Genomic DNA, 27784 nt, shown 5'->3' with positions numbered 1-27784 from the left:
CACTGAGGACTAGGGATGATGGAAGAAGTAAGCAGATGGGAGAACTTGAGCAGAAAGAACAGGTGGGATAATGAGAGCTGGTGAGAGAGAGGAATTTGCAGTGAGTCTGGTTTCTCGCTTGGGTAACTGGTAGGGCTGGTGCTGCTGTTCAGAATGTTGGGTTGTAGGTACCTGTTCGATACTCACTTGGAAAAGAGATGTAATCGTGCCAGGAGAGACCTGTCCTAGGATTTGGGAATCAGCAGTCTAAAAGTGGTCATTGAAGTCATGGGAATAGATAAAATATCCAGAATAAGGTAGTGAGAAGAGAAAATGGCAACAAATCAAACTCTGGGGAGTATCTGTTGGATGAGCAAAGGCAAGTAGACTAGTCAAGGTGACAGGATGAGAAGGTCGGGCCAATAAAACTGGGAGAGTAGATGTTTTCAATATGGAGGGAAGGGATGGAGAGGTTGTCAGATGTCAGACGCTCTTGTGGGGTCTGTTAAAATTTACAGTGAAGTCAGACTGTAGTGAATGAAGTTGCTGAATACTGTTGAGGCCCTGCTTAAATTTATAGTGGTATTCATGTCTTTTTAGTTACACCAGCCAGCCCAGTAGTATGGTTAGCTCTGCTTTCTCAGGAATTTAGGTGTAGCTGTGGGGAAATTGAGTACTAAGGGATCATCCAGAGTTGGAATCTCACTGTGCAATGGAAATGAAAGCAAGCAAAGGCATTTCACACCATTCAGAAGTAACTGATCTCTCTCTGGATTGTGTGCTATTAGGGAAGGGGTAGGAGAGTGAAAACAGAGGAATGGGTTGTTGCTCTGGGAATCATTAGACAAGTGACCTGGGCAGGTGAGAGGTGGTGGTCAGGAATTGGAGTGCTTGAATTATTAGTGTTGGAAGCACAGCAGCTCCCAGTGATGGCCATGTCTAGAGTGAAGCCACAGACGTCAGTGCCTGAGAGGCAAGTGAGAGAGGTTACCTTAACTGTATGTTGGGTAATGGACTGAGGGCTCGGGTATTATGGGGAGATCTTGTCTGAATGGACTTTGAGGTTCTCCAGGATGGTGGTAGAAGTTGGCATGGAAGAGAGGCCAGCCTCTCTCGGGGAGGGGGCACATCCAGGAGGTCTGCAGACAAAATGATGGGGAAGCTAGATGACTGAATTTCAGAAGTGCAGGGGGTTTGGACTGCCTACTAGAGAGACTTCCATTGTGGGAGTGATGTGAGGCTGGTGAGTGGAGCTGGCTGCCAGGCAGCTGAGATAACTGCCTCTCGGCAGTCCTTTCCAGCGTGTCAGGAATTACTGAGTATTACTAGGGAAATTTTTTATTATGGCACCTGCATGGGATAGGAGCCTCCGGGAGAAGGGGAGGCAGGCCACAAAGTCCAAGAAAAGTGTCAGATTAGCTGTGGGACACACATTACCTTTGACAATTCCCTGTCTGTGTTCTTTTGCAAATGTTTATATTTCTAGGTCTTGGTTAATTTTCCCTGCTTTTTTTTTTTTTTTCCCTCAGCAGAACAGCTGGGGTCTGCTTTTTTCCTTTTCTTGTTCTCCTTACTTAAAATTTAGATTCTTCCTTTGCCTGTTCTGGCTCTATCCACCCAAGTAAGTATCTCTGGGTTTGACTCAGGCCTTGGATTCCCTGTAACTCAGTCCAGCCCCAGTAATGTCTCCATCAGTTGCTCTGATTCTGAAATCAGGACTCCCCTGATCTTGATCTGGGGCCTCTTGGCTCCGTCTTCAGCTTCAGGACAAACTCTTAGGCAAGCCCAAGTCCCTGGACATCAGTGTTTAAGGCTGAGAACCGAGGCTGGAGAGGGAACAGTATTTCCTTAAGAAATAACAGCATGGCAGCTGTTCAAAGAACCAGCAATTTAAAGAACAGTTTGAGAAGAGATTGAAGGAAGGGCAAGAGTAGTAAGAGGTAAGTGGAAGGGGGTCTCTGTACTGTGTAAGGCAGTGCATGATAATCACCTAGTGGTTACCAAGCCCTCCCCCAGTTTCTGATTGAGGAGATCAGGATAGGGTTGAGAAGTTCTGTTCTGGTTGCTTTGGTTTTTCACAGTGAAGCAGGAAGCAGGGTTGAGAGAGTAGCAGGGAAGGAGTTGGAGTTTCAAGGCAAGGAGAGCATAATGAACAAATGAAGGAATGGATTGCTGGTGGTGCTTGAGGTTGAAGGTCAGAAAGAGGATGCATGGGAAGAGATCATGTAGGATCTCTGTAGAGAGCTTGCTGTTTTGAGACAGCACAGCTGGACTGTGAGGCCCACCCCCTGACCTCAACTCTTAACTGTGGACTCCACTGGGACCATTCAGGAAGCTTGAGGTATTTATATTCCTATGGCGGAGGAATGATGAGCCTGGAGTCTGACTCCTGCCCTGGGAATGTGGAGGGCAAGCAGAGGCTCACTAACTGTTTCAGTGGTGGAGCCGGGGGAGTGCCACTGCTTTTGCTTTGGCCTGCGTTCCCCGAATTTGCCATAGCAAGTGAGGCATGTGTGTATCCTGTCATCTTGCAGGAGAGAGGGAAACATGCGGTGCTCTTGGTTCCTTTCCAGTAGGACCATTTGAGGAAGCCAGGAGACCTCAGCACAAAGCAGCTAGGAGTGTGCCATGTGGACTGAGGAGGGAGTTGCAGGAGACCACCCACTAAAGTTACATCTGCCAGAGTCAAGGGCACAGTTGGGATGTCCCCTTTAAATATCTGCCAGCCCCATAGAGCACAGAACTGCCCAGTCCAGCAAGAACCTTATTTCCTTTCTTAGCCCCTTTTCTTTGCCGCTGGGCCCAGAGCAGTCAGCATCTGTTAGGTAGATTGGAGGTAAGAAGAGCAGAGAGCATACAGACTATTCTTCCCCCTCCCCGGCTGAGGCTCCTTGAGACTAGATGTAAGTGGGCCAGGGCTGGGAGGGGCAAAGTAGTTAGAGCTACAGTAGATACAGATTATTTATTGTTACTACATAGGTTTAGACATTCTGATTGCTTGACATCATAAGACTGTTAATTAAGAATGAGCTGAAAAGTCACAGGTTTGCTGCAGTTTCTCTCCACATCAGGGAACAGTGCCCCCAAATGAAAAAAGTTAGGAAGGGTGTTAAGAGTCAAGAATATGTACAGTTGGGTTTGGATGGCAGCCTGTGCCTTGTGCTTGTTCAGCATGCTTTGAGAGGTTTCTTGCTGCTGCAGCTTTTGTTTCTGTAACACAGTCCTGCAGGAACACAGTTTCAAAGGAAACAGCATGATCTTGGCAGAGACACAGCCCAGCTCTAAACACTCAGCCATTTACATCATTGCACAAAGCCCTTCACAGCTTTTCACAGACACAGACCTGCAATTAGAGCCTTCTATGCACAGGTCGTCCTCTTCCCAGGTGACTTCTCAGATTGGCCACCTGGTTCTAGGACGTTAACCACTGTCTTACCGGTCTAATTGCTTCCATTCCTGCCCCCGAAGCCATTCATTTCTCCACATAGCCAAGTGATGTTTTTAAAATGTAAATCAGATATGTCATTTCTCTTTTTAAAATACTTCAATGGGCTCTCAGTGCTCTGAGAACAAAAGACATAGACTCATTCCCAGGCCCTGTGTGATCCTGCCCAGGCCTTGCTCTTCAACTGCATCTTAACCCACTCCTTCCTCCTGAGGCTGCAGCCACACGGGCTTTCTTTTCTTTCTTTAAGCATTCCAAGCTGCTCCTGCTGGCTTTTTATACATACTGCTCTGTCTTTCTTCAATACTTTGCTTGATGAGCTTTGCGTGATCATCTTCCAGATCTTCACACCAGTATCTCCGTTTCTTCTGTAGAAAAAACGGCTAGATGCTCACCACAAAATGTCCTTTTCGTGGACACACAGTTACGCTCCATTTCCTAGCCCCTTGCATCAAGGTGGGGCTCTGTGAATAGTCCTCACTAATGGAAAGTAAGTAGAAGTGATGTTTTGCTGCCAGACCAAGGCAACTACAGAGTGGATGAGTGTTCTCCACACACCCCCACCCCTCCCACTTGCTTCAGTAATCTCAAGCACATTGAGATTTTGACTGTTGTGAAGACAGTGGAGTCAGAATGTAGAGTCAGAGTCATTGCTTGGAGGAAAGCTGTTTGACCAAGAGCATCCACATTGGGCTTTTAAACAAAAAGAAATTTTTATTACTTTAAGTTACTGAGCTTTGGGAAGGTTGAAGAAGTTAGCATTATATACCCTGGCTAGTATATCTTTTCCACCTTACTCTAGATCACAAAAGCCTTTTTGTTTCCTTCAGGGTGCTTCAAACATACTATTTTTACCAGGTGCCAGTCAACACTCCTACCTGTCCCATAACTTTTATTCTTAAGAGAAAAAATACTCACATGAGCAAGTTGAGATAGTCATTTTATCAGTTGCATTTTGATTGTGACCAGAAGAAAATATCCCACTGGAGAATGTCCTAAATAAATTGTATTTTTATTCTAATATTACTAGAGACCTGAAGGTAGGTGGCTGTTGGCATTGGTTTAGGAACTCAAGGGTGTTAACCGTTAGGTCATGGTTACTCTTGGTCTCTTGGTTCTGATGATCACAAGGTGATACGTTCTTGATTAAGCAAGGACACTTTACTCTTCTTACAGTCTTGCTGATTGCCACAGCCCCTACCTATTTGACCTGATTTCAAGGGTCTTGCATTATTGTTAATACTGTTGTGTAAATATGTTTCATTATTCTGTACAGCATAACTGAGGCCAATCTAAAATATTAGCATTTTAAATATATTTGTCTCCCTCATTCCTTCCCACACCTCAGTGACCTGTGAGCGACTTACACAATTCAAAGTTGTTCTTCCTCCGGTTCAGTGGGGTGGGGAAGCATGGTCTGTTTCTTTCACTCATTCTTTACCTCCTCTGTTACTTGGATTTGGGATGGGGAAGGCACATTGGAGGAGAAAAACCTAAACTATCAGTGAACTTCTCTAAGGCAGGCATTTAAATGCTGGCTTTCGTGTGAGGTATTGGAGTTCTCTCTGGAGGCCCCCTGGGGACTTGGGCACTGACTGGCTTTGCTTCCTTCCTTATGATAAACAACCCGTGCTCCCCTTCATCTCCTGCGCCTGTCCGTGAATCCACAGCTTCCTAATGCTAACATTCCTCCTCCAGGCAGCCCTCTTGGGAGAGGTCCCAACAAATACCTCAAGACTGGTTGGTTCCCTATTACGAAGCCCACCAGAAACTATGCATATTTGTCCCACCAGACACTAAAAGTGCACCCCAGCCAGCCCCTGATTCCTGTCCCTCTGCTTGCCCCTGCCAGGCCAACTGACTTCTCCATGTGAGAAATAAGCACCAATTTCTATGTTTGTGGGATTCCATACCCTCGTAAGTGATTCAGGTTCTGCCCAGGCTCCACTTAAGTGGTCATAAGGAGATGGCTCTGTTAAGTTCCTGAGTGTAGACCTCTAGCTAGAGAATGTAATCTGAATGAATATAAAGCCTGTCCCATGTGGGAACACAAAGTGACTGTAAATGGTTCTTTTGGAGCTCTTCTTGCTTGATTTAGGATTGAGGGAACAGCGCTGCTCCTTTGCCTTTCAAGGAGGAAAAGTTTTCTATTCCTAAAAGTTCCCATCAATGCATCTTTCATTCTCACTTCTTATACAGTAGAAATTTGGGAGGCTTTGTATCAGCTTTATTTAATCTTAGAGTAAATCCTATGTGGATATATCCAGCACCTTCATTTAGATGTGTCAGTACGTGTTACCAATTGTATTCAGTTTGGGTGCATTATCTAAAGATCTTAGACAACTGAAAAACTCATTTAACATTCTCTTATGTACATATTCCTGGAAAGCATGAACTGTTTGGGTTGGTAAGCTCTATTTATAGAGTAACACAGTGTATTCTCACTTTCCCTCCCCCTCCTTCACTCAGCTGTGTTTTAATATCCACTTAAGCTATCACTCAGGGCCCTGTCAGGAAAATGCAAGCCACACTAAGTATTTCAAGTAACGGCATTTAATATAGAGAACTGATTGTGAGTGTTGGAAGGCTGAAGGAGTAGGAAGAAGCTGCCGATGTAATTCAGAAATTAGTAAGTGGAGATATCAGAGAACATCCCAGGTGCTGGGAAAACAGGAAGAAATGGCATAATCACCGGAAACTAGGAGCTCAGAGAAGGGGCCCTTTTGATGAGACTCGGAACTTTGTGGGAGAAGCTCCTGCGTACCTAGTCTTGGACCTCTGAGGAAGGGCACGACTGCCTGGCTGTTGCTAAAATCTCTAACAAGTGTGGCAGAGCTACTGCTAAATGCAGAAGCGCTAGTAGCTGGAGATAGCTGCCTTCAGCTGAAGCAGGGTGACAGCAGCTGGAAAACAGGGATGAACGGCCTTCCTCCTGTCTTTCACTTCCAGTTTCCCTTTGGGATGTCCCACTGACAGGACCTCATGGAACCAGCTGGCAGTAGATTCTGGGAAATAAGAGTTTGCCGAATCTCAGCTGCTGCAACACAACCAGAGTATGTGTGAGAGGGTGGTGGTAGGGGTGGAGTGAGGGGTTGTCTTGTGGAGAGAGATAATGTGGTGGCTAAGAGCCCCAGGTAGGTAAGTAAAATATGTAGGTAACGGATGTAATCCATGTAGTTTCTTGTAACTTTATTGCTTCTGTCAGCTGCAGTGTTCCAGGGTATGCATTCACCATAGTAAATGTATCCATTCACCTGATTGCTTCAAATTCTTTGCCACCTGGAGAAATTATAATCCTTGGAGCTAGGTTCTTAACAAAAATTATGTTCTAGGGACGCCTGGGTGACTCAGTTGGTGAAGCCGCTGCCATTAGCTCAGGTCATGATCCCAGGGTCCTGGGATCAAGTCCCGAATTGGGCTCCTTGCTCAGCTGGGAGCCTGCCTCTCTCTCTGCCTCGGCCTGCTGCTCTGCCTGCTTGTGTGTGTGTGCACCCTCTCTCTCTCTCTGTGACAAATAAATAAAGTCTTCTTTTAAAAAAATTATGTTCTATCAATTAGATGCACTCACAAGATTTGGGAGGCAAGGGTCATCTTCCTGCTGCTTGGTTGTTGCTGCTGGAAAGCAGGTTTATCTAGATGGGTGGCTCTTTGCAGCCACATTCCCACTGACACCAAGGATGAAGTAGGGATGCTTACTTTACTGCTGAAATTCCATGTGGGACGGAGGTTCAGCAGGTGAAATCCCATCTACTCTGTGACACTTCAAGTTTGGCAATAACAAAGTATGGTTAAGAAGAGGAAGTGCTGGGAGGATATCAATCAGTAATTCACAGAACTCATGAGAAGTCCAAGGAGTGAGGCTCAGAAAACAGACCTGGACCAGGAGGGGATACGAATATATGGTTTTGGGGTGTGTGTGTGTGTGTGTGTGTGTGTGTCTGTGTGTCTGTGTGTCTGTGTGAGTGATGTGGTAGAGACCTGCCAGCTATCCCCCACACCCATTTTCTTCCTGGGAAATCAGCTGGACCCTGTTTCCCAGCTTCTCTTATACTTAAGTGTGGCCACAGGATTGAGTCTAACCAATTGGATGGTAATGGAACTAGTGTGTGCTACTTGCAGATTTGGGTCCTTAAATTTTCCTATGCATAGTCCCCTATTATCCACTGTGGCCAGTTTCATGCATTTGCACATGTGACCTTGTAAGTTACCTGTTGAAGATGATGGAACCAAAAGATGGAGGGAGCCTAGATTCCTGAAACATCACTTAGAGAAGAGCCACCCACCAACTAGTAATGTAGGAAATGGTTGGGGTTCAGAGCTGACAGCCAATAAAGAATTCTTGTCTTTGGTGCAAAAAGATGGTTTTCTTAATGCACAGGGACAGGACCTGTGGACAGAAAGAGCTGCACTGGGATCCTGAGGAGTGGCCAGATTATATACTTTCCATTTGGGAGGGGGTTAGGAATAGCATGGGCTTTGAGGTATTTTGGAAACAATGTTTCTAGGGCCTTGAGGAGGCTACCTATTGTTAGGAAAAGGTCATTTATTACTGTTTAGTAAAAACTCAGTCATGAGACCCTTCAGGTGTATATCAGTGGGCCATGTGCTTGGAGGATGATTGCTAACATACAGCTTGGGGGAGTTTAGAGATAAAGGAAGTTTCCAAAGTAGTTTTTAAATGTTAAAGTTGACTTACAGGATCCTAAGGGTCAGGCTAAGATTGACTTTTGCCCTTAGCAAACTATTAACATCAAGGCAGCTGAGGACATTCCTAGAGGAATGTTACTCTGCCTATTTCCAGATTCTGTCAGTGGACTGTTAGGTAGTAAGGTAATTTAATTTTTCTTTTGCCTTTTTTTCTTGCATCATTAGGAACAGTTGTTTTGGACTTCACGTTAGTGAGAAACCATTTTCTTTATGGTTGAACCATTACACACTTCAAGATTTATTGTTACAGCAACTATTGTTGCTGATTTTTTCAAATCCCTTTTAGTTGAACACATCAGAAAAGTAAATAAAACACACATCCATATAGAAAAGTAAATGCAGGGGCACCTGGGTGGCTCAGTAGGTTAAAACCTCTGCCTTCAGCTCGGGTCATGATCCCAGGGACCTGGGATAGAGCCCCGGGCTCTCTGCTCAGCAGGGAGCCTGATTCCTCCTCTCTGCCTGCCTCTGCCTGCTTGTGATCTCTGTCTGTCAAATAAATAATCTTTAAAAAATAAAAAAAAGTAAATGCAACAAAAATGTTTGGCCCATGATTTATCATAGGCCAGCACCCATTGTAACTACCATCCAAATTGAGAAAGCCTCAGCACCTGAAAGCCTTTTTATGCTTTTATGCTATGAGAGTCAGTATGGTGGTTAACTTCATATGGTTGAGAGAAGAAAGTGGTTGATGTTTGGGAGCTTTCTTCTCTCAACCATATAAAGTTAACCACCGTACTGACTCTCATGGCATTAATTTTCCATGTCCAGCTGATTTTTATGTGTGGTTAGAAGAGGAACCTGAGTTTAATTTTATTTCCATCTAGATACCTAATCCAAAACTATTCACTGAAAAAACTTTTTCTCATTTCTATACATTGCCTCCTTTCCATATTTTTCTCTATATATGTGAGCCTATTTCTGGTCCTAATCCATTCCTAGGTCTTTATGTCTATCTTGGCACCAGTACCTCACTGTTTTCATTGTAGTGGCTTTCTAATAAGTTTTCATATGTGGTAAACATATCCCACACAATATTTCTTTTCCAAAAGGACTACTATTAGCCCTCTGTATTTTCATGATTGTTGAGCTCCCCAAACACCCTGGAATTTTCTTATGCTGGATCGTTTGGGGGGAAATTATAATGGTGAGTCTTCCAGTTCTGTGGCCTACATGCTCCATTTCTTTAATTGCTGTCAATATTTTATAGATTTATGTACAGAGTTCTGCACATCTTTTGTTAGATTTATTCCTTGGCATTTACTGTTTTGTTTTGTTTTTTTAATGACTTACAAATGGGATCTTTTAAAATTTCATTTTCTACTTGCTTGTACATAGAAATAAAATCAGTTTTTGTGTGTTGACCATGGAGCAGAACCTTTGCTAAATAACCTTATTTACTAATTCAATTATATAACTGTATTTTTTAGTTTTCTACATAGATACTCCTATTCTTTCTGAAGACATCCATTTTATTTCATTCTTTCCAACTTTGTACCTTTTATTTCTTTTTCTTGCTTTACTCCACTGGCCGGGAGATCTGTTACTGTGTTCAAGAAAAGTAATGTTGGTGGAAGTCTTTGTCTCGTTCTCAAACTTGAGAGAAAAGCTTTCAGTATTTCATCATGCGTATGATATTTGCAATGAAGTTCTGATTAATGGTTGTCACAATAATGATGTGCCTTTCTGTTTGCTATTAATTTTATCATGAATTGGATTTCAAATTTTGTCAAAAACGCTTCTGAATTGAGAGACCATATATATTTTTAAAAGTTCTTTCAGTGTAGGGGTATCTGGGTGGCACAGTCAGTTGAATATTCAGCTCTTGGTTTCGGCTCAGATCGTGATCTCGGGGTCGTGAGATCAAGCCCTGCATCTTGAAACTCCGCCCCCTGCCCCCCAGTCACACTCATGTTCTCACCCAAAAAAAATAAATCTCAAAAAAAAATAAAGTTATGTCAGTGTGGCAAGTAATAGATTCATTTCCATATGTGAAATCAACCTTGAATTTTTAGAATATAATCACCTTAGTTGATTATTATCCTTTTTAACATATTGCTGAAATCACTTTGGTAATATTTTTGCATAGGACTTTTACAGCTTGTTCATGGGTGAAATACATGAGCACAAATATTTTCCTATAACTCAGCACAGTGCTTTTTTTTTTTTTTAATTTATTTATTTGACAGACAGATCACAAGTAGGCAGAGAGGCATTCAGAGAGAGAGGAAGAAGCAGGCTCCCCACTGAGCAGAAAGCCCGATGCGGGGCTCGATCCCAGGACCCTGAGATCATGACCTGAGCTGAAGGCAGAGGCTTTAACCCACTGAGCCACCCAGGTGCCCCAACACAGTGCTTTTAATTAAGTGCTATACATGTTGCTGTATGTACCTTTAACTCATTTTTCAGGTACTCTGGTGGCTTCCGATCTCACTCATAACATAGTCCAGAGGTTTTACTAGGGCCTAAAAGGCCCTGTATTTTCTGAATTCCAGCTCTCTAATATTCATTCCCTTTATTCATGTCTTTCAGCCACAGTCCCCATATTGAAAATGCGAGGCATGCCTCTACCACAGGGTCATTGTACTTAATATTCCATCTATGTGTATTGTTACTTCCTTATCTGTGTGGCTAACTAGGCACTTTATTCAGATCTCTGTTCAAATGGCAGTTTTATAGTCCCCCCCCTCTGCTGCCACACCGTGCTTAGTTTTTCTTCAAGGATCTTATCATCACCTTTTAAATTGTACATTTATTTGTTTATATGACTATTGTGTATTTCTCCACACTAGAATCTGACACTTGATCTGTTTTATTCACTATTGTACTCTCTAGGATCTAGGACTTACTTGCCTCCAATGTCTGTATAGTGTTCTATACAGGAATAGGAAATTCTAGAACTGAATGGTATAAATAACTAAAAGGGGGGAAGAAAAGAACAATATAAATCACTCAATTTAAATAACAGAAAACAGACTGAAGAAACGGACAGGGCCTCAGGAACCTGTGAGATCATAACAAAAGATCTAACATTGTTATCAAAATCCCAGAAGGAGCTGAGAAAGCATTTGATGAAAAGTAGCTGAAAATTCCCCAAATTTTGGCAAGAGACAAGCAGAGTGAACCCCAAACAGGATAAACATGAAAAAAAAATGTCAATGTCATACATAGAATTAAACCACTGAAAACTAAATAAAAAAATAAAAATTTTGAAAGTGGCTTTAAAAAATCATACCTTACCTAAAAAAAGAATTTGGATGACAATAGATTTCTCATGAATCATGGAAGCTATAGGGAATAATATAGTTTTCAGGTTTTGAAAGAAAAGAACTATTAATTCAGAATATTATACCCAGTGAAAACATTCTTTAAGAATGAAGGGGAAATTTGGACATTATCTGATGAAGGAAAACTGGGTGAATTTGTCACCAGCAGACCTACCCTAAAAGAGTTATAGTTAAAAGAAGTTACTTGAGCACAAGAAATGCTGAAAGAAACCTGAGAATATCCAGAAAGATGAAGGAACATGGTAAACAAAAATAGTGCCAACTGAACTAGTTTTCCTGCTCTTTGATATTTGCAAATTCTCTAAATTCTCAGTTCTCTAAATAGTGTTTAGTGGTTGAAGCAAGAATTATGCTATCTGGTGTTCTAAGCATATGTGGGAGAAATATTTAAGGTAATTATAAACAAGGAAGGATAAAGGAAGGTGAGGTTTCTGTACTTCACTAGAACTGGTAAAATCGCACCAGAGGACCATGTTAAGTTTGCATTTATAATGCAGTACATACAGCAACAACTGAGAAGCAATACAAAAATTTAAACTCAAAATCACTATAGATAAGTCAAAATGGAATTCTAAAAAGTACCCAGTTAACCCATAAAAGGGATAAAAAAGAAAACTGGCAAAAATCAGGGAGAGCAATCAGAAAAGAAAAAATGGCAACTTGACTACCCGTCATCAACAATTACTTTATATGTTAATGAACTGAATAGACCAGTTAAACGAGATGGGCAGAGTGGTACAAAACATGACTCAGCTATACTTTGTCTACTAGAAACTCACTTTAAATGTAACATTTTAGGCAAATTGAAAGTAAAAGGGTGAAAACGATTTATCATACAAAAATTAATTAAAGCAGGAGTGGCTATATTAATATCAGGTAAAGGAGAGAAGGAGAATTTGACAAAGACAGGGAGAGACATTATATAATGATGAACGTATTAGTGCATCAAGACTACAATAATCATAAATGTGTATATACCAAACAATATTGTGCAAAATATGTGAAGTAAAACTGATAGGAGAAATAAAACCAAACCACAGTTGCAGCTGGGGACTTGAACACCCCTCTCAAAAATTGGTAAAACGGGCGCCTGGGTGGCTCAGTGGGTTAAAGTCTCTGCTTTTGGCTCAGGTCATCATCCTAGGGTCTTGGAATCAAGCCCTACATCAGGCTCTGCTCAGCGGGGAGCCTGCTTGCCTTCCTCGCTCTGCCTGACTCTCTGCCTACTTGTGGATCTCCATCAAAAAAATAAATAAATAATCTTTAAAAAAAAAAAAAAAAGATTGGTAAAACCGGGGCACTTGGGTGGCTCAGTGGGTTAAAGCCTCTCCCTTCGGCTCAGATCATGATCTCAGGGTCCTGGGATTGAGCCCCAAGTTGGGCTCTCTGCTCAGTGGGGAGCCTGCTTCCTCCTCTCTCTCTGCAGCTCTTGCTACTTGTGATCTCTGTCAAATAAATAAATAAAATCTTTTTTTTTTTTAATTGGTAAAACAACTAAGAAAATCAACGCTCATCACCTATTTAACCCATCCTCCCAGCCACCTCCCCTCTGGTAACCATCAGTTTGTTCTCTGTAGTTAAGAGTCTGTTTTTTGGTTTGTCTTTCTCTATTTCTTCCCCCTTTGCTTGTTTGTTTCTTAAATTTCACATATGACTGAAATGATACGGTATTTGTCTTTCTCTGACTTGTTTTGCTTAGCATTATACCCTCTAGCTCCATCCATGTTGTTGCAGATGGCAAGAGTTCATTCTTTTTATGGCTGAATAATATTCCACTGCAGATATATATCCATCCGATCTTTTCTTTATCCGTTCAAGAATTGATGGACACATCAGTTGGGCTGCTTCCATAATTTGGCTGTTGTAGATAATGCTGTTATAAACATCAGGATGCTTGTATCCCATTGAATTAGTGTTTTTGTATTTTTTGAGTGAATACCTCATAATGCAATTGCTGGGTCATAGGGTGGTTCTTATTTTTAACTTTTTTGAAGAACCTCCATGCTATTTTCCACAGTGGCTGCATCAGTTTGCATTCTCACCAACAGTGCAGGAGGGTTCCTTTTTCTCCACATCCTTGCCAAGTCTTGTTACTTGTGTTGTTGATTTTAGCCATTCTGACAGATATGAGGTGATACCTCATTGTAGTTTTGATTTTCATTTCCCTGATGATAAGTGTTGATGAGCATCTTTTCATATATCTGTTGGCCATCTGGATATCTTCTTTGGAGAAATGTTTGTGCATGTCTTTTGCCCATTTTGAACTGGATTATTTTGAAGGGTGTTGAGTCTTACAAATTTTTTTTTAAGTTTTTTTTTTTTTTTAAGATTTTATTTATTTGACAGAGAGATCACAAGTAGGCAGAGAGGCAGGCAGAGAGAGAGGGGGAAGCAGGCTCCCCATTGAGCAGAGAGCCTGACGTGGGGCTCGATCCCAGGACACTGAACCATGACCTGAGCCAAAGGCAGAGGCCCAACACACTGAGCCACCCAGGCACGCCGAGTCTTATAAATTCTTTATATATTTTGGATACTAACCCTTTATCAGATATGTCATTTGCATTTATCTTCTCCCATTCCATAGGTTGCCTTTTAGTTTTGTTGGTTATTTCCTTCACTGTACAGAAGATTTTTATTTTGATTTAGTCCTACTAGTTTATTTTTTTTTTTTGTTTCCCATAGAACATAGTATATTTAATTAATTTCATCAAGTGCTACCAGATTGCTCCCCAGAGTAACTACACCAGGATAACCACCTACCAACAGTGCATGAGAATGCTTGTTTTCCACTATATCCTCAACATTTGGTATGGAAGAGACAATAGAAAGCCAAACAGAATGGATCCTGGGGGCACCTGGGTGGCTCAGTGGGTTAAGCCTCTGCTTTTGGCTCAGGTCATGATCCCAGGGTCCTGGGATCACCCCGCATCAGGCTCTCGACTCAGCGGGGGGCCTGCTTCCCCTCCCTCCCCGCTCTGTCTGCTTCTCTGCCTACTTGTGATCTCTCTCTGTCAAATAAATAAAATTAAAATCTTTTAAAAAAAAAAGAATGGATTCTGGGGACAAATGTCTGGATTCAAAAACTGGTTGTACCATTTCCTAACTTTGTGACCTTGGATAATTTATTGAGTCTGTAAAATGGAATAGTAACAGGACCTATCTTTTAGATATTGGAGCTTCTTAGACATTAGTGAGTGAAACTGGCACTTTTCTTTTTCTATTTCAGACATTTCCCCCTATTTATCCTATTTCTGAATGAAGAATTCAAATTAGACTGGAAAGCTACAAAAGTAAATGAGTTTTAGGTGAGTTTCAGAGCAGACGTCAATAAGATTTTTGGTCTTTGGATTGTTAGTGCATGCAGCGTATAGGGCAGGATCACAAATTTGTCTTACAAATTTGGATATGCAAATACGATTCAGCTCCTTTCTCAATTACTGCTCTGATTTTCCTCACAAGTTTTACTCCATCCTCCACTCCACTGGATAGTAGTAGAGTCTAGAAGTAAATTCAGCTCAGTCTCTTCAGGTTTCATGTATTCTTTTTAAAATAAATGCTCAGAAAATTCTGAGCATTCTACCTTTGCTCCTCTGCAAAGTGGCTTCTGGGTGTGGACGGGAGGACTTATGTGGCATTTTGATATAGAAGGAAGGGGTTTCCTGGCTTAATACTGGTCCTTGGGTGTGCACAAGCTGGAATCTTCTGGACATCGCTGACCAGAGGAATGGTGGGCATTCTGCCAACATTTGCTTCTAAAACTGATGAATTGGTGGTCCTGTCTCTCTTTGCTATCAGGCCCTTGTGCCCTTCCCTGTCAGTTTGGCCTCCTCAACAACACTGTTTGATGCTTCAGACTTCAGTGATTCTCTGCCTCATACTCCATTGGGCCAAAAGGGTCTCTGCTCGGTATCCATACCATAAAGGGGTCAAAGGACACTTCTTCCTGGCATGCCAGTCTGCCCTCTTAATTCTCATGGGGCCACAGTAGGTCCATGCTGCAGAGTAGTTTCCTTTTAAAGTCTTAGTAGGGGAAAGGGCAAAAGCTTCTTTGTCCACAGTACTCAGTGTACTTTGCATGCCAAAGTCCCAGATGAAGTTGAGTTTGTCATACTTGTCCCTGTTGTCTCTGCTTCATTTACCCCCATCCATCAGGATAGGAAGGGACCTGTTTTCTCCCTTTGTCATGTGTCTTACTTCTTCCTTCCTTTCATTGTTTGGCACTTTGATTTATTAATGGGATTTTAATTTGTCTTAGAGACAATAGTGAAATTGTCTGGTCTGGAACATTTTTACATGGGGATCACTGTATTTGAGCTAGGCAGTCAATGGTACTTATTTTGTAATCTGTATTTGATTAAAAGTTTAATACCCCAATAAAGCTGAATTTAAATAAAGAAAATCCTACGTAAAAGAGAAAAGAATGAATTTTGGTCTAGAAAATGGTGTGGATTTGTATGAAATGTTTGTTCTAACCAATTTTAGGTGGTTTTGCAGGTACGGCACTGTTCGCTCCCTGCTCCCACTGGAGGATAAGTAGTAGCTACGGCATTCTGTAGATAGAGGATAGGGTTCATTTATCCAAAAGGACTCCAGTACTCTGCTAATCTCCTCTCCTAAAGCAACAGCCATGTCCCTGATTGATCATAGGGAAAAAAACGTTTTCTGAGGAAAGTGGAATCTTTTGCCCCTCTGCTCAGCCTTTTGTTAAAGGACATCAGTTACACCACAGAAACTAGTGAGGGGATGACTGAAGAGGTTGTGTGCCAGCGCTCAGTATACACTGCCGTTTGCATTACGTCCTGCCACATAGCTCATACTTAGCCATACAGCGAGGGAAGTAGGTTGTACCTTGTAAGTTTTGGTGGTTAAGGGTAAAGAGAGGAGCCCCTGTAGGCCTTGAGCTCAGTTACACACTAACCCAACTTTTATCAGAGAGGTTTGTCCTGGGATAGTAGGTAATCAGCTAATAATAACTGAACATATCAAGGCAGAACTCTTGATTCCCTAACCCAGCCTGTCTCTCCCTCAAATTTCTCATCTCAGTTAAAGAAACCGTGATCCACTCAGTTGCTCAAGCCTAAAATCTCGGAGCCATCCCAGGTTTGTCTTCTTCCTTCACTATTCACATCCAGCCCATCAGCAAGTCCTGCTGGCATGGCCTCCAAAATATTTCCAAAACCCATCAATTCTCCATCCCTGCTATTGGAACCCTAGTGCAAACTCCATCATCTCCCACTAGAATTACTTCAAGCCTCCAAACAAATGTTCCTTGTTACTCTGGGTTTTCTCCCACCCATCCGCCACATAACAGCCAGAGTAGCTTTGCATCATGTCTTCTTATACCTAATACTCTGCACTAGATTCTCCTGATGGTTTTAAAAATAAAATGCAGAGATGCCTGGGTGGTTCAGTTGGTTGAGCCGCTTCCTTCGGCTCAGGTCATGATCCTGGGGTCCAGGGATTGAGTCCCACATCAGGCTCTCTGCTCAGCGGGGAGCCTGCTTCCCTTCCCCCTCTCTGCTGGCGTCTCTGCCTACCTGTGATCTCTGTCAAATAAATAAATAAAATCTTTTTAAAAATTATAAAAATAAAATACAAGGTCATTATGAAAAGACTCTATGTGATTGACCCCTGTCTCTTCTTTTCTGTCATTTTTTATCACCCTCCCTCTGGTTCACCATTCTCCAGCTACGTGTTCTGTCCTGCCTCAAGACCTTTGCGCCTACTGAGGGTTCTACCCAGGAACACTCCTAGATCTTCAAATAGCTCTTTCTCATATTCAGGAAGTGTCTCCTGACCACCCAAATGATACTGTTTCATTCTAGTCATGCTCAAACTCTTCAGCCTCCTTTATTTTCTTTATAGCACATACAAATTAAATTTAATTTACACAGATGTTGACCTTTTCTTGTCTGTCTCCCCACTCTGGGACAATCTCATCAGTGCCAGGAAGAGCACCTGGTTCAGAGGAGTGCTCAGTAAATAATTGCTGAGGGGCTCAGTCTAACCCTTGTTTTTGGCTCCGGGTCGTGAGATCAAGCCCAGCGTGGGGCTCCCTGCACAGTGGGGAGTCGGAGCTTCTCTCTCCCTCTGCCCCTCGCCTCACCAGTCTGCATGCTCTTGTGCACACGCTCTCTCTCTCTCTCTCAAAAAATAAATAAATCTTTAAAAGAAAATAATTGTTGAAAGCACATAAAACCTTGTATCTTATTTGGCTTTTTTTTTTTTTTTTTAATGTATATGACTCACTTGGAGAATCCATCACAGCGGAGGGGGTGACTGGAAGGGAAAGATTGAGGCATTCTTGATAGTACAACAAAGGCTTTAAAAAATCATTTTCAGTTCTAATGTTCTCTCTTCAAAAATATCCCTTGGAGGGGGAAATATATATATATATATATATATATATATATATATATATATATATATATATACACACATACACATACACACACACACACACACTTAGCCATACACTAATGGCTTGTTATATGATACATGATACATGTGTGTATATATATATATGATATATATATCATATATATATAATGGATTTAGCACAAGTACTCAGACCACAGTAGAAAGCCGGGCAAAGCTGCAGGATCCTGTGGATTAACCACCCCCATCTGCCAAACGCCTGGGATGTGTGACCAACAGGCCCATCTCCCAACAGGATACCAACATTCCCCTCTCAGTTGTACACACTGGGTCTTCCCCTCAGCAGGTCATTTCTCCATGTGCAGACAACCTGCACTGCTAAATCTCAGAAATCCTTCATTGAATCACCCCAACTTTATTTTGTTTCAGGGCTCACAGCAAGGGTGGGCTGCACACGTACACCCTCCGTTGGTCACAGGTGGCAGGGCTGAGCTTAGTGGGCAGGGGCAGGTGCATCAGTGTGTGCCTGCTGTGTAGCCTAGTGATGCCTAGGGGCCCTTCCATGTACACAGGACAGGAATACACAGCCAGGCTGCCTGGGGGTGGCAAGTCACTGGGGCGCCGGGCCTGGGCACTGACGCTGACTGGAGGCAGAAGGCTGGGCTGGCTGCAGGTGCTGTCCTGCAGGGCCCCTGCTAGTGGGTCCCACTCAGCATTCCGGAGCTGGAGCCCAATCAGCAGCAGCCCCATCTCTGGAACAGTAGGATTTGGATCATTCACCACCTAGAGGTGCCAGAAGCTGATCAGGCAAAACTAGAAAGTTGAGGGGTCCTAGTGGAGGGGTATGAGAGCATATGGGGCTACTGAGGAGGCAAGATCACCAAGAGGCAAGGTGGGATAATTGTAAGGTGCAATCAGGGATTTGAGGGGGCAAAAGTGTAAATGGAGGGAGGGCATGAAGATACCTGGAGGTTCAAAGGGTTGCTGTTCAGCTCCTGATATTTATGGGGGAGCCCACTGGAGCCGGAGCCTTGGAAGGCAGGTAAATTCGAGCTAGGCACAGACTGGTTCAGGGCGGTGGTAGCAAAGGTAGCCTCCCAACGCAGTGACAGCAGCAGGCGGCGTGGGTGGCAAAAGGCTGATAGGTGAAAGATGCGCTCTGGTACGTTGGTGTTCACGCCTAGGTAGCGAACCAGCAGCTGCCCACGGCGTGACAGCTGTCGCAGCCAGTGCCAGGGTGGCTGTGGGCCGGCAGGCGCATGGGGACGCCAAGGCGGAGGTAGGCGGCCAGTCCAGAGAGCTTGAGCCACCGCGACACAGCGCGGGGAAGCACACGGGGGCGCACCCTGCAGCTGCTGCAACAGGCAATCCAGGTCCCTGAGCACTGCTCCCACCAGCTGGCTCAGCTCCAGCACCTCTGTCTGGAGGAAGGCCTGCAGAGGCCGCTGCGAGCTCAGTCTGAGCACCACCCACTGGGCGTCAGACTCTTCCTGGCCTGCGGTCTCCCTCAGCAGAGCCTGCAGCGACTCCAGCCTCCGCTTGGCCTGCACTAGGCGCTGCCGCAGCCGCTTTTCAGCGCGTCGGGAGCTCCCACGAGACGCAGGAACCCAAGTGGGTAAAGTTCGCTGCAGCGCGCTTAAGAGTGTGCGACTCTGGCGTCGTAACAGCCAGGCCTGGGAGCCAACACTCAGTCCGCAGCTCTGGGGTTCCGGCGGTGTGGGCAAGAGGTGCATCTGGGCCCTGCACTCTGCCAAAGCATCCGGCTCCCCTAGCTCTTGGAGGTGAAGGGGAGGGGTGACACATTAAGCCACCATCCCGTAACTGAATATTGCCCCCTCCTACACCTTTGTTGGTACCGCGGTTCAGATTCTTGAGAGGGGGGCATTACACAGACTGTTCCCCACCCCAACACAGGTACTGACTGCAGCTTACCTGGGCTGGGCAGCAGAGTAGACAGCAGATACTGGGGTGTGTGTGGTTGAGCCCAGCTCCCGTTGCTGGGGTTCAGGCAGGCTTGTGTTAGGCTAATCAGGGCCTCCCTGTCCTTCTTGTCTCCCAAAGGACCCCCATAGAAAACCGAAGCTGAGAATAAGGTCAGAGCCCCTTAGTTGTAGCCCCTCCAGTTTCCACCACCTCCCAAACCAAAACCAAAGCTGGGAATTATGTCCGTGTCCCAGCCCTCCCACTCCCATGCCTTTCAGGGCTCTCTTGAGCGCTGATGACTGACTACATGGGGACAGGAAGAGTCTCACCTGCCAGCTCCTGCATGGCAGCACTGGGATTGCTAAGGCTAGTCCACAGCTGGTCTTGGATCTGAAGGACCTGTGTCAGGGTCACTTGACTCCTGGTGGAGGGGAGCAGGAATAGGGCATCAGAACCATCCCTTTGCTGAGGACTCTGGTCTTTCTAGCCCAGGCTCCCAAGTTCCAAACTCACAAGGGTTCACAAGTAATTGCTACTTAGCACTTCAAATTCAACTTGCTTTCACTGAAATCATCATTTCCTCCTGTACCAGCCTCCTGCTGTCTTAGGCAGAAATCTGGGAGCCATCCTTGACTCCTTTCTTCCTCACTCCATATTTACTTTCTGTCCCTACTGGTACTACCATACTATGCTCTTATTTCTTCAGAGTGCCAGAGCCTCCTAAAATGGCTCTGCTTGGGGCACCTGGGTGGCTCAGTGGGTTAAGCCTCTGCCTTCGGCTCAGGTCATGATCTCAGGGTCCTGGGATCAAGCCCCACATCGGGCTCTCTGCTCAGCAGGGAGCCTGCTTCACCCTCTCTCTGCCTGCCTCTCTGCCTACTTGTGATCTCTCTGTCAAATAAATAAAATATTTAAAAAAAAAAAAAAAACAGAAACAAAACTGCTCTGCTTGCCTCCAGCCCTATCCCATCTGGTCCATTCTCCACACTGCAGCCAGAGTGATCTTTCCAACAGATACTTAGGATCACGTTTCTTCTATTTAAAACTCTCCAGTGGCTTCCCACTGTCCTCAGGATAAAATCAGTCCCCTTACCATGGTCTTAAAGGCCCTTTTGGAGGGCCTCGCCTCCAAAGTCTCACCTTTCCCTGCTCAACCCCCAACATGTCCACCTTAGCCACAATGAAATCTTCCTCCTGCCAAGCTTAGTTCCCTCTACTCAGAAAAGCCCCATCTCCACCTGATCTGCCTCTGCTTCCTAGACTCAATCCAAAGACAGAGCACAAAGTCCTTGGGGGAGCCTTTCTTGACTTCCCCTTGCCCTCACACTTGGGTGCTGCCCCGGCAGGAATTAGTTGTACTCCTCAGGGATATGGAAAATGCTCAGTGTTTGCTGAACGACTGACTGAGCAAGATGGAAAAGGGTCTCTCACCAGCACCCCCTGTGTGCCTGCAGCTTCATTCCATAGAGCTGCCGGTGTAGCAGGAGGCCATGTAAGAGGAGGAGAGGTAGCATCCTTGCTGGGGGTTGTGCAGAGAGTCCTTGCTGGGCTAGCTCCAAGCTGTCAGTCAAGATGTGGCCCAGCTCCAGAGACTGGTCCCAGAAAACAGGCATGGAGTGCTGAGCCAGCACCGCTGGGGCAGAAGGATAGTGCTGGGTCAGCATAGCACAGTTGCCCTCCTCCTTCAATCTGAGAGCCATAGTGGGGACTTCTCACCTGGTAAGGAAGCAACAGCTTCTGCAGACAAAATAAGCCAAAGACGGAAATCTCTGTGGACAGTCGTCACACTCTTGCTTGTGGGTTGGACTAGAGGCAGTTCTAACTCCAGGTCCGAGACCACTAGGGGTCAGATATGGGGGCTGAGATCAATCACTGGGTTAAAGGGTCAGACACAAGTTTAGGGACACAAACTTGAGGCTCTGGGGTCAGGAGTGAGATACAGGAGCGAGGGCATCAAGCTCGGGCCCGGAACTGGAATAGGGAGCAGACCCACCCCTGGCTCCATCCAACAGCCCCAGCAAGGGCTGCAGCAGCTCCTTTGGCCAGTGGGGCATCAGATGACAGTTCTCCAACACCAGCCAGTGCCCTCTATGCATAGCCTGGCATAGCGTGCTGACCACTACCGAGACTGGGTCCCAGGCTTCAGAGCCTACAGCGATCACCTCCAGATGCTTCTGCCCCTGAAGACCAACAGAGAAGTGGCAGAGAACTTAAAGTGATCATAGGATTACCCAAGGGACACAACGTAATGCCACAAATGACCCCAGAAATCCCTGAGTAAGCCAGAAAGATCTGTAAGAATGCTAGGAGGGAGCCACCACACCCCATCTTGGCCCACAGGGGTCTAGTGTCTCTGTGGCCAAGAGACTAGGCTCAAACCTGCTCATGTCCGGCAGCCAGTTTCTGGATGATGGTCAGGGGATGCTTGGTGGCTGTGGGGTGACCAGGTGGTGGCAACAAGATCAGCATGGGCCGAGTAGCCTGACTGTGTTCGAAGGGTATGGTGGAGGCACCCAGGTTTTCATCCAGGGGCCGGCCCAGAAGGCAAGTGGTAAAGTCTGCCAGGGCCCCTGCCAGGCACTCAGGTCGCAGCACACGCCACAGAATCAGCTTCTGGAGGAGACTGAGTGGGTCAGGCCCAGGCCCAGGTGCTGGACCCAGCACCGTGGATGACAGGGACAGGTAAGCCTGCCAAACACTGGAGTGGCCTGCCAGGGACGCACACAGCCCCGCAAATGGGGGCAGCAGCTCCAACATGCTACATTCACGCCAGGCTCTCACCCCCAGCCAGGCTGGCCGAGCCACACCTGGATTGCTGTAGCTTGTGCTAGGAGAGGCTGCCAGGCCAGGCCAGAATGCCAGCCTCTCCAGCTCTGGTGCTTTCCTTGCCATTCGCAGCAGCGCCAGAGCACCCAAGGCCCCCACCAGTGGTACTTGGGTCAGGCTGAGTGCAGCCACAGTGCTGCCCAGGAGCTGGCGGGTCAGCTGTGCTCTCAAATGCAGCAGATGGCTGGGCAGGTCCTCCCCCTGATGAGTCTCACACTGCTTCATGCTGTTCAGAGCCCGCTTGGTGGCTGCTAGCCAGTTGTCAGGGCTCATGCGGAAAAGGGGCAGCAGGTTCTGCAGTGGGCTAAGGGCCTTTATTATGGCCATTCCGTGCCAGACCACATGCCGATAGGGTGCCCACAAGGCCACCTCCTGCAGTCTTAGGTCTTCTAGATCCTCGCAGCGGGCACGCAGCTGACAAAGCTCTGCCTGAGCCCTCACCATGTCCCGCAGGAATTTAGCTGGATTCTGATGTTTTGGATTCTGGAGAAGCAGCATCCGCAGCAGCCGCTCCTGCAAACAGCCACCTGTTCCATGGGTCTGACCCTTTCCCACGAAGTCTGCAACCATCCACACTCATCTCTGCCCCCGTACCTGGGCCCCTCTAAAGCTCATGCCCACCCATAACCGGGACCCCCGGGCACCTCAGCAGCCTTCACAGATTCACAGCTGTCCAGGGCTCTGGTCTTTAGGTCCTCCCAGCGGTTCTTGAGCTCGGGACACTCTGCACACAAGATTTCATGCAGCATCTGTTCTTCCAGGGTATCCATGTTGAGGCTCAGATCCAGCACATTCATCCTCTTCAGCAGTTCATAACCTAGCACTTGGGGTCACATGGGAGATGCTTAAGCTTTCCCCTTGGCAAAGCCAGTGGGTGGGGTGTACTGGGCATATGGCTCCGGACCACAGTCCTGAGCCTGCCTGGGGCCAGACTGAGGGATGCGGGAGGCCCACTGTGTCCACAAAGCTGTGGTGGCAACTTACCCACCAGGGCTCACCTTTTTTCAAGGCACTGAGGGGAACAGTAGTGCTCAGATAGAGACAGAAACCAGGCTGCACCTGGGGATGGCTCAGCTCCTCCCGCTGCAGTAGCCATTGCAGTTCTTGGCACCCTAGGCCCAGCTCCATATTGGTCAGTAGCACGGGCAGGCCTATGAGGGGAAGACAAGGACACCCTACCCACCATGCCAGCCCCCCGCCCCTCCCGCCACACAAAATCTGGCTCTGACCAGCTCCCCGCTGGCTAATAGGAGGATCCCCTTAGGGCTCTTCCACAAGTTAGTGCCTGGCTTAAGGATGGGAGCTGAGGTCAGTCTGGGGGTGAGAGACTTGTGGGGCCACAGAAGGGGGACATGGTGGATGGGGACCTGTTCTCACCATTGGCAGCTGCCTCCCGGAGCTGAGGACCCAGCTCTGGGTCAGCACCTGAGAGCACATGAAGGTTGGGAAGGGGCAGAGAGCCAGTCTCAGAGGCTGGCCTTGACTCCTGCCTCTCTGTCTCATCCTCCTCCTGCTCTTGCTCCTCTTCCTTTTCTCTCTCTTCCTCATTTTCCCTGTCCTGTGTCTTCTGCTCTTTTGTCTTGTTCTTAGCCTTATCACACCCTTCACCACTGTCATCTTCCTCTTCCGTGGCCTCTTCTTCTTCTTGATTTCTCACAAAGCCCTTCTCTGTGGTAGAAAGATGCAGAGGAACTCCTCTCAGAGGATGTACCAGCCTCCCAGGGAACACCATTCACCCAGGGGCTCCATCTCATGAGGCAAGGTCTACAGGAAGACACCTTGGGAAAGTCACTTAAGCTCCTTCTGACTCAATTTCTTTATCTGCAACACGTCTGCAACATGGGGTTGATATTGGTGGGTACCTCACAGGGTTACTGCAAAGATGACATGAATAGCTCTGCACTGGACTTAGTAAGCCCTCAAAAAATGTTAGCTGTCATTATTCTCTAAAACTCCAGGGGGGTGTTCTAGGTATCCCTGAATCAGCTCCATTTTGACCTTTCACCAGGTTGGTTAACAGAGTCTATGTATTTCTTTTTGCCTAAGCTAATTCTATCAAAATGAAAAGAATTGTGAATAGAAATCAGTGCCTGGAAGTAGCAACTTGTATGTGAAAGGCCATAAACTGGAATTAGCCAAGTCACAGGGTGCGCAGTGGACACAGATGGCTCCCTCCCCAGTCCCCTTTTCCTTTGCCTCCTCTATTGCAGGAACTGGAAAAGATAAATAATATATATTTTTAAGTATTAAATTTAAGAATTTTAGGAATTTTTTTTTTTTTAAGTATTAAGCTTAGGGGCACCAGACTGGCTCAGTTAGTTTAAACATCTGCCTTCGGCCCTGGTCATGATTCTAGGGTCCTGGGATTGACCCCCACCTCGGGTTCCCTGAGCAGTGAGGAGTCTACTTCTCCCTCTCCCTCTGCCCCTCCCCTGGCTTGTGCTCTCTTTCTTTCAAATAAATAAATAAAATCTTTTTTTAAAAAAAGTATTAAGCAGGGGCGCCTGGATGGCTCAGTGGGTTAAGGCCTCTGCCTTCAGTTCAGGTCATAGTCCCAGGATCCTGGAATCAAGCCCTGCATCAGGCTCTCTGCTCAGAGGGGAGCCTGCTTCCCCCTCTCTGTGTGTCTGCTTGCCTCTCTGCCTACTTGTGATCTCTGTCAAATAAATAAATAAAATCTTAAAAAAAAAAAAAAAGGAAATAGGCAAGTGGAGGTTGTCAGGTGCAGTTTAGTGGATTCATTTCTTATTGCTTAACAAATTACCCCAAATTATCACTTAGCAGCTTAAAACAACACCCATTTATTATGTGTGAGTTCAGAAGGTTAGAAGCCCCACACAGCATGACTGGATGCTCCACTTGGGGTTACACGGGGCTAATCAGGCATCAACTGGAGCTGTAGTTCTCATCTGGGTCTTGGGTGCTCATTCAGGCTTACTGGTTTTTGACAGAATTCATTTCTATTTCACACTCTCCCAGTAGCCTGCTCCATCTTCAAGCCAGCGACAGTTTCTTGAATCTTCCTCATGTTTCAGATCTCCCTGTCTATTCTTTCTTCCTTGCTTCTTTGAGGGGCACATGTACCTAGTGCACTAGGCACACCCAGATAATCCAGGATATCTCTATTTTAAGGTCAATTGGTTAGTAATTAAGATTACTGTCTTTCCTGCTATGGAACTTAGTTACAGGAGTAACAATGGAGGACAAAAGTGATAGGGGCCAAAACTCTGCCTACCGCATCCGACTATCCAGACTGCTGGAAGATCTGTTTCCCTGAGAGAAGGGACAGAGATGGCTAGCAGCAACTCTGACATGATGCTTGGCAGGATAGCAGCCAAGATGGTAACAAACTACTACAAATATGGAAGCTGGAAAAAAAAAACCCAAAAACTTATTTCTTCATAATTCTGGAGGCCAGAAGTCCAAAATCAAGGTGTTGGAAAAGCTGCACTCCCTCTGAAGGCTCCAGCTTCTGTTGGTTCCAGGAGTTCCTTGGCTTGTGGCTATATAACTGCACTATCTGTCTCCATTTTCATGAGGCCTTCCCTCTGTGTACCTATGCCTTCTCTTTTTTCTCTTATAAGGACAATTGTCGTTGTTTTTAGAACCAACCCAGATAATCTAGGGTGATTTCATTTCAAGGTTCTTAACTTAGTTATACCTACAAGACTCTTTTTCCAAATAAATTCATATTAATAGGTTCTGTGGGTTAGGCTTCAACCCACTACATTCAACCCACTATAATGTGATAAGCCAACATGCTAACAATCATTGAGCAGAAAGAAGAATCTGGGTACTTGAAGTCGGTACTGGAGCCCTGTACCTGCTTATCTCAGTACTTATTATAATGTGAGATCAATAAATCCTTCTTTCTATTCTTTTTCTCTCTTTTTAAAGTAGGCTCCACACCCAGCATGGAACCCAATGTGGGGCGTGAACTCATGACCTTGATATCCAAGCCTGAGCTGAGATCAAGCAAGAGTCGATCGCTTAACCAACTGAGCCACCCAGGTGCCCCAGTAAATTCTTCTTTCTTTTTTTTTTTTAAGATTTTATTTATTTGACAGAGAGATAAATCACAAGTGGGCAGAGAAGCAGGCAGAGAGAGAGGGGGAAGCAGGTTCCCTGCCAAGCAGAGAGCCTGATGCGGGGCTTGATCCCAGAACCTGAGATCATGACCTGAGCCAAAGGTGAGGCTTAACCCATGGACTCACCCAGGCTCCCCTAAATTCTTATTTCTTAAGCCATGCTAAGTTGAGCTTTTGTTACTGATCATGATAGCATTCCTAGCTGATACAGTGAATTAGTAGTGGGGAGGGGCAATGAGGATTTTTCTTCTCCCTGCTAGGTTATGTTGTGGATAAGAAGTTGGTTTATCTCATGGGACTTGGACCATATGCTCATTGAACTTCAGTGGATTTAGTAGAAGGCATGCTGACTGCTTCTCTAGTTAGATAAGAGGAACAACCTCCAGAAAAAAACTTAAAGAAATTTCCTTTCTGCTTTTCTTTCCTTTCCTTTCTACATATCAAACAATTTCAGACTACAGATGATCAGATACTCATGCATCTTGCTGATTTGTAAAAATAATTTTCTACCTTATATTGCATGGAATAGGAAAATTATTGGCTATTGGAAGAGCCTGGAAAATCAGGGAAGTCTAATTCTCCAGGTCCATCCCAAGCACTTCTCTTTTTAAGCATTCCCTGCTTGACAAACGTAACAGTCTACCTCCCCCTTTTGATTGGGATACAGCCCCAAGTAATAGGGGTTACATTCCATAGCCAATTAGCCTAAGCTCACTGCTCAGACTGTTTCATTACTACAGCTCTGAGGTTAAGGCCAAGGTTTAGATGGGTGACATTTACATTAAGGCTTAGTGGGATTGTTAGAGTCCCTAGAATCAGTGTTAAGAGAGAAGACAAAAAGTGGGGTTTAAATTCAAGAATGAGAATATGCCAAGATTTCTGGCATTGGTTAATAGCTAATAGAGTCCTTACGCATGCAATCTGAAGGAAAAAAGTGAGAGAGTTAAAGAAATTAGCTAGAAAATCCCCTGTCTGGTAATAAGTGATCCGTGTTTGCTTCATTTTAAGGCAAATCCTAAGGCCCCATCCCATTCCAATAGGAAGTGGGTATGTAAGGCAGAACAGCTACAAACAGGAGACTCTTGCCCAATGTTCCTTTCACAGATAGCACTGGGGACAGTGAACTGGGAAAAGTATACTGTTCATCAGAA

General features: G+C 45.3%; 1 protein-coding gene across 5 annotated transcripts in view; it reads right to left on the bottom strand.

The window, feature by feature from the left end:
- Positions 1-18003: 18003 nt before the first annotated feature.
- Positions 18004-27784, bottom strand: part of DNHD1 (dynein heavy chain domain 1) — a 76595-nt gene continuing 66814 nt past the window's right edge. For all 5 annotated transcript variants that reach the window (XM_032358905.1, XM_032358906.1, XM_032358907.1 and 2 more), the window contains 11 exons: positions 23923-24213; positions 23544-23696; positions 23190-23368; positions 22099-23058; positions 21713-21899; positions 21436-21558; positions 21151-21352; positions 20049-20140; positions 19729-19878; positions 18762-19570; positions 18004-18579 (listed from right to left, as the gene is read on the bottom strand). In XM_032358905.1, coding sequence (XP_032214796.1) covers positions 18229-18579; positions 18762-19570; positions 19729-19878; positions 20049-20140; positions 21151-21352; positions 21436-21558; positions 21713-21899; positions 22099-23058; positions 23190-23368; positions 23544-23696; positions 23923-24213 — 3497 coding nt within the window. In that variant the 3' untranslated portion in view covers positions 18004-18228. The remainder of the gene's footprint in view (positions 18580-18761; positions 19571-19728; positions 19879-20048; positions 20141-21150; positions 21353-21435; positions 21559-21712; positions 21900-22098; positions 23059-23189; positions 23369-23543; positions 23697-23922; positions 24214-27784) is intronic.

Source organism: Mustela erminea, chromosome 9 (assembly GCF_009829155.1).
Source record: "Mustela erminea isolate mMusErm1 chromosome 9, mMusErm1.Pri, whole genome shotgun sequence".
Classification (NCBI taxonomy): Eukaryota; Metazoa; Chordata; class Mammalia; order Carnivora; family Mustelidae; genus Mustela; species Mustela erminea.
This window is presented reverse-complemented; position numbering and strand designations above follow the sequence as displayed.